The following is a 12,768-nucleotide window of genomic DNA, read 5'->3' as shown; positions in this document are numbered from 1 at the left end:
TCAGGGCAAAGTTTGATTTAATAATTCTAAATACACAAATGTAATTTATAATAAACTGTTGATTCTGTATTTAAATAAATAACAGTTTCACATGATTCATATATAAGCTTGAAGGTTGTGTGGAGGAATATGGTATGGAAATTTTGTTGTGTGAATTGGCATGCCTGATGGATTCAAAGTTCAACCTCTCTGAATGAAAGTGTAATAAAAATATCACTCCACGATAAAGATCAGAAGCCTTTTCCTCACTTAAATTATTTAACCATCTACCCCTCAATGAGACTAAAAGTAACCTCTGTATTTCTATTTTAGGAATTATACTTTAATGAAGTGGCTACAATCAGGGACAGGGGGTTTACACATGGTACAAACATTCTTTTTTTAAATGTGTGGATCCACCACAGGTCCAGTTTTACCAAGTAACCTAACTGGATCTCCTTCTTTTTCCTTGTGTGCTCCAGGTTCTCAGAGTTTCTTCTAATAGAAGATATTGTTAACCTTGTTACTTGTTCATTCTCAATTAAACTATCCATCAGCATATCTGATGCTACCTCATTTTTTTCAATCCTTGATACTATTAAGGAATTCATTTTACCTCATTACACTTAAGCAAATTTTTTTCCTCTAAGCAGTATATGTATGGATGGATGTGTATATATTTGTATATATGTATATATATAATTTGAGATAACTGGATTTGGTTTGTGGCAATCTTCCTTATACCAAGGGGCTAATTCAATGAATGTACATTTCATTTCACTCTTTTTTATTTTTGGTATTTGAGGTATACAGATTCTTTTTTTGAAAACTCTGATAAGAGAGTCAACTCAGTAAGTCCCAATTTTAAATATTCAGCCTTCAGGGTGGTCAGGAGGCAGGGGTGAATCAAAAACTTTAAATGAGACATATGGCTATGTAATGCCTTATTTGTTTTAAAGGTCTTTGTGAGACAAGCAATACAATATCAAAAAAATTAAATTCTGATTCTGACAATTCAAACCAAAATGTTGACATTAAGTTAATTAAAACATTTAAATTTTTTCTAACAGCCTTAAATTTAAAAATAATTACTTTACTCTTTTTTTAAACATTAAACATCAACATTTAACATTACATCAAGAATGTAATTTTTATTTCATAAATTGTCAATGTCAACAGCTGATCAACAATTAAACAAAGGTAAGTTACATTTTCAAAAAATATATTCATTGTTGACTTTGACCTTGCACTCTTTTTGGATGAAATTTTGTTTTATCATTAAATTTAAAAAAGTTAAAAATATAAAGGTCAAAAAAATAAAAAAGGTAAAAAAGATAAAATAATCAGGACTTAAAAAAGATTTATTCAGGATTTAAAAAAATCTTAATTTAAATTAAACTTTAACCTGACTTAGAAACCTTGATTTTAAAAATACCACAATATATGAAAAATGAACTTTGTGTAAAAAACAATGGTTTTTTTTAAATTCAAGAAAGAGTAGAAATGCTAAATAGAAACACTAGAAAGGCATCCTAATCATACAATTTCCAGAATCACAATCATTTAATAGAAAAATCAGCAACACACTGGTAGCATTTTAAATGATAAAATCCCTGGCTCATCCAGTACAGATGAAATTACTGAAGAAGGAATATTAGCAGAAATTTCTGGTATTAATCATAAATCAGCAAGAGCAAATGCAAGAAATAATTTATTTAGATATAGTCAGTGCAAAAAGTATTAAAAATACATAAATACCATCCATACAAGACTCAATTAGTACAAGAACTTATTGAAGATGATTTTGATAGAAGGTTGAATTCAGTAAAATTTTGACACAGATAAACAGCAAGAACTATTTCTTCCTTCAACGTACACATTAACTGATGAAGCCTCATTACTTATAACTGTATAATATTATATGTATAATAATATTATAAAACAAAAAAAAACCAACAATTACACTTCTTGGACCATTTTTCATTAATGCTAAATTGCATTGTGATACATACTATGTTTTACTGAACAAGAAGCTAATTCCAGCTCACATTTAATATGAGACAAGAAGCAATAATGTTTTTCAACTGAAATAATTTTATTAGGCAGTTTTTTTAATTCATGAGATTTAATTTATTTAAATTAAATAAAATTCCTCAAAACTGGAAGTTTCATTAAAAGCAGCAGTATTTGAAAAATTTTAATAATTAATTTTTTCAACCTTAACATAATGACATTTGTGGTTGCCATTTTGGTTAGTCAGAATTTAATTTTTTTAATACTGTTTTACAAAAGACCTTTAAAGCACTGTATCAAATTATCATATGTCCCATTCAAAATTTTTAAGTTATCCCTGTTCCCTGCCTCCCCCCTGTAAGCCGGGCTTACAGACTCTAAACGGACTCTAAACTGGGGCTTCCTGAGTTAGCTTCTCTTACCAGAGAAGATTTTCAAAGAGAGAATCTGTATACCTCAAATACCAAAAAAATTAAAAGGCAGCATACAACTGTTCTAGCTCACTGAGATAAACAACTTTGTTGGCTGCCATTTTGGATTGTCCATCAAAATTTAGTTTTAATTGTATCATCTTTCTCGTCTAATCTAGCTCTTTAAAATGACAGATCAAATTTTTAAGTTACTCCATACTCCATCAACTGCCACCCAAAAATCAAAAGACTGAAATAAGTAGTACAAACTACTTATTCATTTAAGTAGTTCCTCTATACAAGGAAGAATGTTGCAAACCAAACCCAGTTATCTCAATTATACAAAAGTTAGAGGGGGGGTGTATGTTACAGAAGATGTTGAAAATGATGTCCATCCACTTCTATGCTCCAGTCAACTTGTTTAATCATATTCCTGGCTACTCTCGTTAGCTGTATTATGTCTACTTCCTGGATGGCATTGGTAATATTTGTCAACAATTCCTGTAGGGTGTGTGGATTGCTCCTACACACAATTTTTATGTAACCCCACAAACGAAGTCTGGACTAGTCAGATCAGATGATCTTGGTGGCCACAATCTTTTAGAAATTATTCTTCTGCCAAAAAAAAAGCATCTCCATAGTAGAAAGAGCGGGTATGGGAAGTGGCACTGTCCTGTAGAGTAACCACTAGTCACTCTCACGTTCATCCTCTTGCATTAAGGATATGAACTGTTGGATGATTTCTTGATAGGCAACAGCATCCACAATTTAAAAAAAAAAAACAAGTATTCTAGTATTTGTTGCCTTGAAACCACACACTATATCCCTATTTTTTGTGGGTGTAGGAAAGATTCAAAGAAAATATGTGAGTTTTTCAGTACCACAGGTCTGGTAGTATTATTAACATACTCAACACAGTGAAATCACGCTTTTTCTGTGAAAAACACTTCATCTAAAATGCCAATGTTGCCTCTACAAGTTCTTGAACCATTGATAGTAGTGAACTCTTTTATCATAATCAGCATTAAGTTAGCTCATAGAAAACTGCGTTCAACACTGATAACATCAATTTTCTCCTCGCTGCAGTGTCGGCTGAACCTAATGAAATGTTTTTTTCCAGGCTTAGTCTCTGCAAACTGCCACTTTAATGTCCTGTACAACCTGCGTCATTACAACTGACCTAACACCAAACCTGTTTCATGAGATTTTTTAGCTAATTCTGAATAACACTTTTCACTACTACTGCTGCTGCTGCTGCTTTCTTTTAAAATTTCTCAATGAACTTTCGTTGACTCACAATATATTATTTCATTTCTGATAAGTTTCCATCACGATCAACAGTTAACTGAATTTTAACAAACACACAATTACGCAAACTTGTTCAAAAACTAATACTTGACTCAGACTGGCAATAGTCAAATGTGCACAATATACAGTTGTCTCTACTCATACCAACATCTTCCACATTATTTCACCCATTTCCATGAATATATGCATTTTAACAAAAATATTCATCTAATATAAACTAATGAGTGATGGGGCCTCTTTTAAGTTATATATACATATACTGTCCTTGGAGTTTGACGCTTCCATAGTAAAATTATTGATTCATATTGAAAATGTGTTTTCAAGTCAAGACACAAAGTTATAGAAGAAAAAGTTTGTGAAAAAAATCAAATTTTAAGAGTTTCTTTCTAGGAATCAAACAGAATTAAGATAGGGGTTGAATTAAAGTTATACCGGTTAAACAAACATATCAAATTGAAATATCAAAATATTTGAATATCATTTCAATGTGGTTTATCCTGATAGGAAAACAAACTAAAAATAAAAAACAATGGGTGTCTAGAGTTACAGAATTTAAGAAAATAATTTGAAGATCTATTACAAAACCACTCAGGATAAGGCAAAACAAATCAAAAATAAAAGCTTTGCAAATTCTCAACTTTATTAAGTTGAGAATATACCAACAGGTGGTAGGGAAATTAGCAACTTGTTAATAAATTTTTATAAAGCAAAATTAGTACAGATAAAATATAAACTAAAATAAGTATTCTTTTAGAGACAATTTTCCAAATGATTCTACATAATGTAAGAACTAACTTCAGTATTGCAATATTATATTCCCATTCCCCAAATACTTACTGAATCACCTGGAAACTTAAAAAAAAAAGAATATTTATGAATGATACAATAATCAGTTTACAAGCATACAGATTTCTAAAAGAAAGTTTGACCCAAGAAATGGAACAAGTATATTTTAAAACCCCACTATGATACATTATTTGAACATAAGCCACTTTTTATACTGAAGAGTTAAAAGGCTGAAGCAGCGTTAATTTTAAAATTGTTTTATTCAAAGAATTCCTTGCCCTCCTATAAAAAATAACCAGTTTTGTAGGTTCATGAGTACATTTAAGTTGCACTACTAATTTAACTGTTCGAGGTGCTTCCCAAAAGTTCGGGGAATTTGAATTTCGCGCGCGAACCATTGCTGGTACGACCTGCTGCCGCTAGATGTGGCTAACAGTACTCTTTGTGAATCAGTGTTCCAACAGCTGTGACGGTGAGAGGCTGCATTGTTGACTTTCGTACGGTTGTGTTTTACTGCTTCGGCGAAGTTCTAAATGGCAGATTTTAAAGAGCAAAGAACCTGCATCAAATTTTGCTTCACGCTTAAAAAAACTGGTGCAGAAGCCCATCGTATGCTTGTGGAAGTATTTAGTGTCAATACTATGAGTAAAAGTAAAACTTTTTGTGTTACAAACGATTCAAAGATGGACGAACGACAGTCGATGAGCGTTCAGGAAGACCATCAACAAGCGCAACACCGGAAAACATCGCGAAAGTGCGAGAGGCTGTTGTTGCAGATCGTAGACAAACAATCCATGATGTTTGTGCAATCGTACAAATGTCATATGGGTCCGTGCAACGGATCTTGTCGGACAATTTGAACATGAGACGCATTGCTGCAAAATTCCTACAGAAACGGTTGAACAGCGACCAGAAACAAAATCGCATAGCTGTTTGTAGTGAATTGAAAAAATAAACTTCCCTAACTTCATCATGGGTGTACGGGTATGACCCTGAAACTAAGCAGCAGTCGTCGCAGTGGAAGTCGCCAAGTTCGCAGCAACGTGAAGTCCATGATAATTTTTTTTCGACATCAAAGCATTATCCATAAGGAATTTGTTCCTCTTGGTCAAACTTGTCAATGGGATGTTCTATTGTGAAGTTTTGAAGCGGTTACGTGAAAGCATTAGGCGCAAACGTTCAGATCTGTGGGGTAACAACTGCTGGTTTCTGCACCATGACAACGCGCACACGTCGCTAGTCGTTCGGAATTTCTTTGCTTCCAAAAAGACAGTAGTGATTCTTCCCCACCCACCGTATTCGCATGACGTTGCCCCGTGTGACTTTTTTCTCTTTCCGAAAATAAAATTATAATTGAAAGGCCGTCGTTTTAACACAGTTTAGGAGATTCAGGAAGAAACGCAGAATGTGCTTCAAACACTTACACATGCAGACTTCCAGGGACGCATGGAATCGTGGGAAAAACGCTGGGATCACTATATCAATGCCCAAAGGGATTATTTTGAAGTAGACAGTGGAAACTATAAGTTATGGTAAGCTATTTTATTTTTATAGTAAAATTCCCCAAACTTTTGGGTAGCACCTCGTATAATAATGAATTAGGACCCAGTAAAATAAAATGTTTAAATATCTTTGCATCTAATGTTTCATGTTTTAATTCTAATTAGCTAAATAAATTTATATCTATAAAACGTCAATGCATTCATGACAGAGATTTTATATACACTACCTTGTCTGTACAGCTAACAAATCATTTATTTCCCCATGTTGACTTCTTTTTTAAAGGAGATTTACTTAGAATTTAGTTTATATTTTTTTTAAACTGATAATTCAAGTAAAAATAAATACATTAGTAAGTAAAAATAGTAAATATAAATCTTAAAAAAGACAAGGAGGTCAATTTTGAAATTTTTTATAAATTTTTTATATAACTGATTTTCATTAGTATATTATTAAACTTTTTGTCATAATCCAGTTAAATGACACAGTGTACTTGCAGATGTAAAAGAAAAACAAAAAAATTTTGATTTGGATCCCACATGTTCAGATTGAAAATGGTGTAAAAAAGAGGATTACAAGCTGTTATATGTAGCAAATAATAGATTTATCATTTTTCCCCATACATTATGGCAGTTTCAAAAGTAAACATTTTCTTTCAGTTACTTTAAATTTATTTTTCAAGTTAAAGTTTCACAGCAAAGTGATTATTCACAGTTTCTTTCCTATATTATGACATAATTATTAAATTTGTTTTCAAAGTAGTTGAATTAAATCTTCTGTTAGAAGTAACTTATTGGCAATTCTACTTTATGAAAGAGTACTTACTAATAAGTATGATTATCAGAAAACAACTTTTGATAATGGGAGCCACTCAATTTCTTCCTAACAGAATTATGATATACATGTCATTACATTAATTGCAATAGTCTTTAAAGATCCTGTTTACAAATAATCTTATGTATTGTGCTTATAATGTCCATATATTAAACTGTTGTGTACTTTGTAATTATACTAAGAAGGTAGATTGAGGAGATAATTGAGAAGGGCATGAGAGGGGTTTTCTCTAAATACGATGTTGAGGTGCAAATTTATTAGCAAGTATTGGGATTTAAAATTATTTTTGTAAAATGATGGTTGTTAACAGTGATCTCTTTTGTTTGTATTTTTATAAATCATTAATTTTTTTTTTCTTTAGTTGTCCTATAACCTTCCCTGAGTGCCGGTGTTTCACAACAATTTCTAATGATGTATTGAAAGTAAAAAGAATTTTGACTACTTGTGAAAATAAGCCATTCAAAATTAGCATGATCGGTTCTGAACTGAATAATTGTAAGTCTTGCTTTTTTTTTTACTATATTTTACTAATTTAAGGTGCTGAAATGTTTTGGATGATTATAATAATAAATTGTCCACACCCATTAGGGGCAAAGAGAGGTAACGCCTACTCTTACTTCATTTTCCAACAGACAGTAATCTAACAAAAGAAACTTCTAGAGCACTACTAGGGAACTTATCAAGAAGGGGGGTTAATTGCAAAATTAATCTGATAATTTATAAACTAAACATCAATGGGCAAATCCTCACTATCAAACAATACTGGTTTGAGCAGGAAAAGTATGTGGAATTGAAAAGCTGGAGATATATGATATGAAACTATCAGAATGGGCATGGCCTTCAAGGGGTGGAGGCAGAGGAAAAACATGCAAGAGCAAAAGGTTTGTTATGGTGTATAAGAAGATTAAGTTTGTTTAGAATGTAGCAAGTCTCATGGGAAAATTTTATAATCATAATTTTATTGCTTACCTCAAGTCTTAAGTTTTAAGACTAATTTAAGTTTTAAAGTTGTTATAACAGCTAATAGAAGAGTTATGTCATTATTATTTGGGATCAGCTGGTAATCATGACCCTTCTTATGTAAACAGTTTTAATGAAAGATGGGAAGAAGATTTTAAGATGAATATAAGATTCTGTTCTCATAAAATGGGGAGCAACAAATGGGTTGGATAGTAATTTTATTTTTACAAGGGATAGATAATGCTAGAATCAGGGAGCAACAGATATTGCCAGTTCAGTTAAACTCAAATGTAGAAGCAAGTTCCTCTAGGTGCTCAAAAATAAAATTATAAACAGTAGAGGTAAGACAGTATTGAGTATATGTGAAATGTTTGACTTTAATAATGAAGAATGGAAGAATCAAAACTGAGAGAGTGGGGCGTCCATTTTTATTGGCAGCATGGGTATATATATCTGTAATAGGTTTGTTATGTGTATGTGAGCATATTAAATCGAATAAGTAATTCTAAGTAAGGATAATAAATGTCTCTTGTCTACCTAAGGTTAAGCTAGTCTCATCAGTTTTGAGAAATGAGAATGGTAGTTCCATTACCAAAATTATAGTTTTCTAATTCTATAAGTAAGAGATAGAAAGCTAAGGTTAAGGAAAAATGAATAGCAATGACACTTAGGTTACACTGATGTGGAAGAGTAAACATCAGTTTATTAAAGGTGATCAAAGAAAAGAGGTGTTGGTAATAGATTTTTCAACATTTTATAGGGATGTAAAGAAAAAATTTGTCATATAAGGTGTTCAAAGGCCTTTTAAGAGTGTATTAGAATTTTCAAAAATAAGCCTTTAAGAGTATCAGCCGTCTTTTGCATCCAGAGGAACAGGCACCATTTTACTATGTCTAGTAAACAAGCCAGTGTAATTGCAAATGTAATAGCTCCAAATAAAAGAGAAAAATTATTGAATGAGGATATGATATTCAATAAGAAGGTACAACAATTGTGACCCTAATAATATTATGAGGTATAAAATGATGCCTAAATACTGATTGTAGAAAGTCCATGTTAATCCGAATATGTAAAAAAGGTGATGTGTCTGATGTGAAAAATAAGTTATTTTTTTTTATAAATACGTTAGCAAAGAATTGTTGGGAGGTTAGAAAGTTGGGTGTTTACAAATAAAGCACTTTGCAAGTCCTAGGTTGAGTTTAGAAAGGGCTACTTGACTATTGACAATAGACAATTTTAAATATATTTATTTCTGGCAATAATAAAGATATATAAAATATGATGTATCAGGAAGGTATGTAAGCATGTAAAATGATAAAGTATACGAGGTGTGTGAGAAAAGTAATGATATTTGTAACACTGCGAGCGATCTGGCAATGCTGTGTCTACCGGTCTGTGCTAGACCGGTTTGTTCATCCCTTCCACAGGCTCAGTATGAATTTCAACTCCGTTCAGCCAACACATTATTTTTGACAGCGCCGTCAGTCATGTTGTGTGTTATGAAAATGGAGCATCGGAATTTAGAGCGACGTTGTGCAATCAAGTTTTGTGTTAAACTTGGGGAATCCGCGAGTGTAACCTTTGAAAAGTTGAAACAGGCTTATGGGGAACATTGCCTATCAAGAGTACAAGTTTTCCACTGGCACAAATCATTTTTTGGAAGGATGAGAACACGTTGAAGATCAACCTCGCTCAGGTAGACTTTCAACTTCAAAATCTGATTTTGTGTGAAATTGTTGCCGAAAAACCTCACAAAGGATAATCAAAGAAACGTGTGCGTTGATCTTCTTGAGAGGATTGACAATGACCAAGAATTCTTCAATCGTGTGATCACAGGTGATGAATCCTGGATATTTGAGTACGATCCTGAAACAAAGCGGCAAAGCAAAGAGTAGCACACTCTGTCATCTCCTCGACTGAAAAAATGTCGAATGAGTAAATCAAAGATCAAAACTATGCTGATTTGCTATTTTGACAGTAGGGGTATCGTGCATAAAGAATTTGTTCCTCCAGGACAAACTGTCTACCAATTGTTCTACAAAGGTGTCCTTGAAAAGTTCACGAAAAGAGTGATTCACATGAGACCAGACATTGCAGACAAGTGGATACTTCAGCATGACAATGCCTCATGTCAAACGGCCATTTCAATCAGGGAATTTTTGACTCAAAAACGCATTCCTACGGTTCCTCAACCCCCCCTATTCACATGATTTGAGTCCCTGTGACTTTTTCATTTTCCTGAAATTGAAACATGTCTTAAAAGGACGTCATTTTGGAACTTTGGAGAACATTCAAAAGACTGTGGCCGACAAGTTAAAGGCCCTACCAGTTGAAGCCTTCCAGTGTTGTTACCAGGAGTGGGAACAACAACTCCGCGGTGTATAGCTGCCCAAGGGAACTACTTTGAAGGGGATAATGTTGTTTGAAAAAAATAAAAACTTTGGTTAGTAAAAAATCAATCTCATTACTTTTCTCGCACACTTCGTATTAATGATAATACTATGGTGAGCATGAGTAAGTTGTTAAATGTTTAAAAGTGATATATTTAATAAGAACATAGAATTTGTTAGTAATGATATTGACATTGGTAGTAAGAAAGATTATAGATATAGAAATGATATCATTTTAAATAATATATGAAGGGTCGGTAAAATATGTTAGGTTTGGTAATTGGTGTGAAGAGATCTCCTGTGAGACCTGATCATATTTATGTAGCATTGTGTATCACTGTCTTAGTTTGTTATTTTTTTCTTTATATGATTTTGTGAATTATCTGGGTTTGATTTAAGGATATTGTTATCAGGACATTTATTTAATTTATTATTAATATTTTAGGATATGTTACAATATAAGATTATGTATAGAATCTGATAGATGACACTGGTCCATCTATTTATGCAAGATGTACTAGAATATGTACTCTATTATTATGAATCAACAAAGGAATTTTTCTATCTATTTTATCATCCAGTTAAGATGATTTACTTTTACTTATTCAGATGATTGTAAATTTTTTTAAATTAAAGTATTAATATATGAAATATATTTACTTTTCAGCTGTACCAGATAAAAATGTGAAAAATTACATGAATTTAAGTGCATACAACCCTAACACGAGAGAGTTCTTTAAAAGAGCTGTTGATATAAAAGATTATAGTAGCCATTGGGATTCACCACAAGAATATTTTGCAAAAGACATTCCAAAAAAAGATAGACTGGGAAATAATTCATTAATTCAAAAACAACATAATTGGGATGACTTAGAGCCAAAAAATGCAGATCCTTGGGCTGATATACTTACACCAGATGGTTTACATTCTATAAATATATCGGTTCATAACAGACAGGAGTCATACATTGAAGACCATAAAGATTCACCGCTAATGAAAGATACTAACATACAAATACCTATTTCAATAATGGAGACACTCAATAATTCATTTCCAAACCCTCCAATCATACAAAAAAACTACATTTTTAACGACGATCAGCGTACACCTGTATCATTGATTTTTAGACACAATAATACAAAGGAATTACTCAATGACAAAGAAACAGGATCAGCAAAAAAAATTTATACAAGTGCTCCTTCTGTTCTTTATGAAAACAATCAAAGTGCTACTGCAATGGTAAAAAAAAAATTAACAAACATGACAAAAGGTACATTTGGGATACATAAAACAACTACAATAACCAATATGAATAAAATTTTTCTTGACGATTATAAAGATATAATACAAAAATTAATTGAAAATTTAACAGATTTAAAAAACGCAGTAACCAAGCCAGTAGCCAAATCTAATACATTTAATTTTAAAAAAATAGGCAATTACATGATTTCAACAGATAAACCAAAAAACTACACTCCAACTACTATAGAAATAACATCATTTCCCAATATACACATAATTGAAATAGATCCGTTTAATATAAATAAATTTTGTAAGAAAATAAAAAAAAATGGAAGTACTAATCTCAATTCACCAGATTCAATGACAACTGATGTCAACTTAAATAAATTTATTCAAGATTATAAAGACTTACTTGGAAACATGACAATCGACCTTAAAAATGGCAGTGAACGATATGCTTTTTTTTTACCAAAACTTTTAAGCTCACAAAATAGTAATTCCAACAATTCACAACATAGTAATAATAACAATATTAGTATGTCACATAAAAAAAAGATAACAATAAATCTCTTTTAAAATATATGATAGAACAAAATTAATATGCCTAAAGTTCAAGAAATGAACAAAATTAGATGAACAATTCTCTTATGTATGAATAATTTCCTGTTATTGATCTGAATCAACCTCAAAGATAAACTAATTAATGTGCTATTAATCAAAGATAATGATTTGTACCAAATAAACTTCTGATTAATATGTGAACACTTTTTATGGATTTATACAAGCTATGCAACAAGTTGTACTTGAGTGATATAAACTGAATACCATGAGTATCATTCAAATGCAAATCATTAATACAAAATAGTAATTCGCACCTGACAGATAATGCACTAACCTAAAGTAAGGTGATAAAAAAGCAAAGGTAATTTCTAGAAACCACATTTAACCAACAGTAAAAATAAAAGTATTTAGTTGTAACATAATAATGTAAACAAAGAAAAAGTTGACATTAAAAAACTAAAAATTTCTATTTTTTTTAAGTTTATTTTTTAAATACTTAGAAGGCAGCTTATATTAAATACTTTAATTGAATAATGTAAATAATTTATTATCAGTCACGACAATGAGAGTTGGTGGTCGCATGTAGCAGTTGGTCATATAAATAATTAATTTAAACAACTGTTAACAATTGCAAGATGTGCAGGATCTTCATTTATAAGTGGCACCAACAGAGCTATTAAATTTAAATAAATGTTTTACAATGTCTTAAACAAAACAAAGAGTATCTATTTCTCTTTATCTATTCTGCTGTTAGTAAAACAACATCTACCTCTTTACACTAATAA

The 12,768-nt window shown here is 31.5% G+C and overlaps 1 protein-coding gene across 1 annotated transcript in view; it reads left to right on the top strand.

Moving 5' to 3' along the window:
* LOC142326907 (uncharacterized) overlaps window positions 1-12,368 on the top strand; it is a 42,712-nt gene extending 30,344 nt beyond the window's left edge. The window contains exons 6-7 of the mRNA XM_075369638.1: window positions 7,192-7,325; window positions 10,848-12,368. Coding sequence (XP_075225753.1) covers window positions 7,192-7,325; window positions 10,848-11,998 — 1,285 coding nt within the window. The 3' untranslated portion in view covers window positions 11,999-12,368. The remainder of the gene's footprint in view (window positions 1-7,191; window positions 7,326-10,847) is intronic.
* Window positions 12,369-12,768: the final 400 nt, after the last annotated feature.

This window comes from Lycorma delicatula, chromosome 6, assembly GCF_047948215.1.
Source record: "Lycorma delicatula isolate Av1 chromosome 6, ASM4794821v1, whole genome shotgun sequence".
Classification (NCBI taxonomy): domain Eukaryota; kingdom Metazoa; phylum Arthropoda; class Insecta; order Hemiptera; family Fulgoridae; genus Lycorma; species Lycorma delicatula.
Note: the sequence above shows the minus strand (reverse complement) of the source record. Positions and strands in the feature narration are given on the sequence as shown.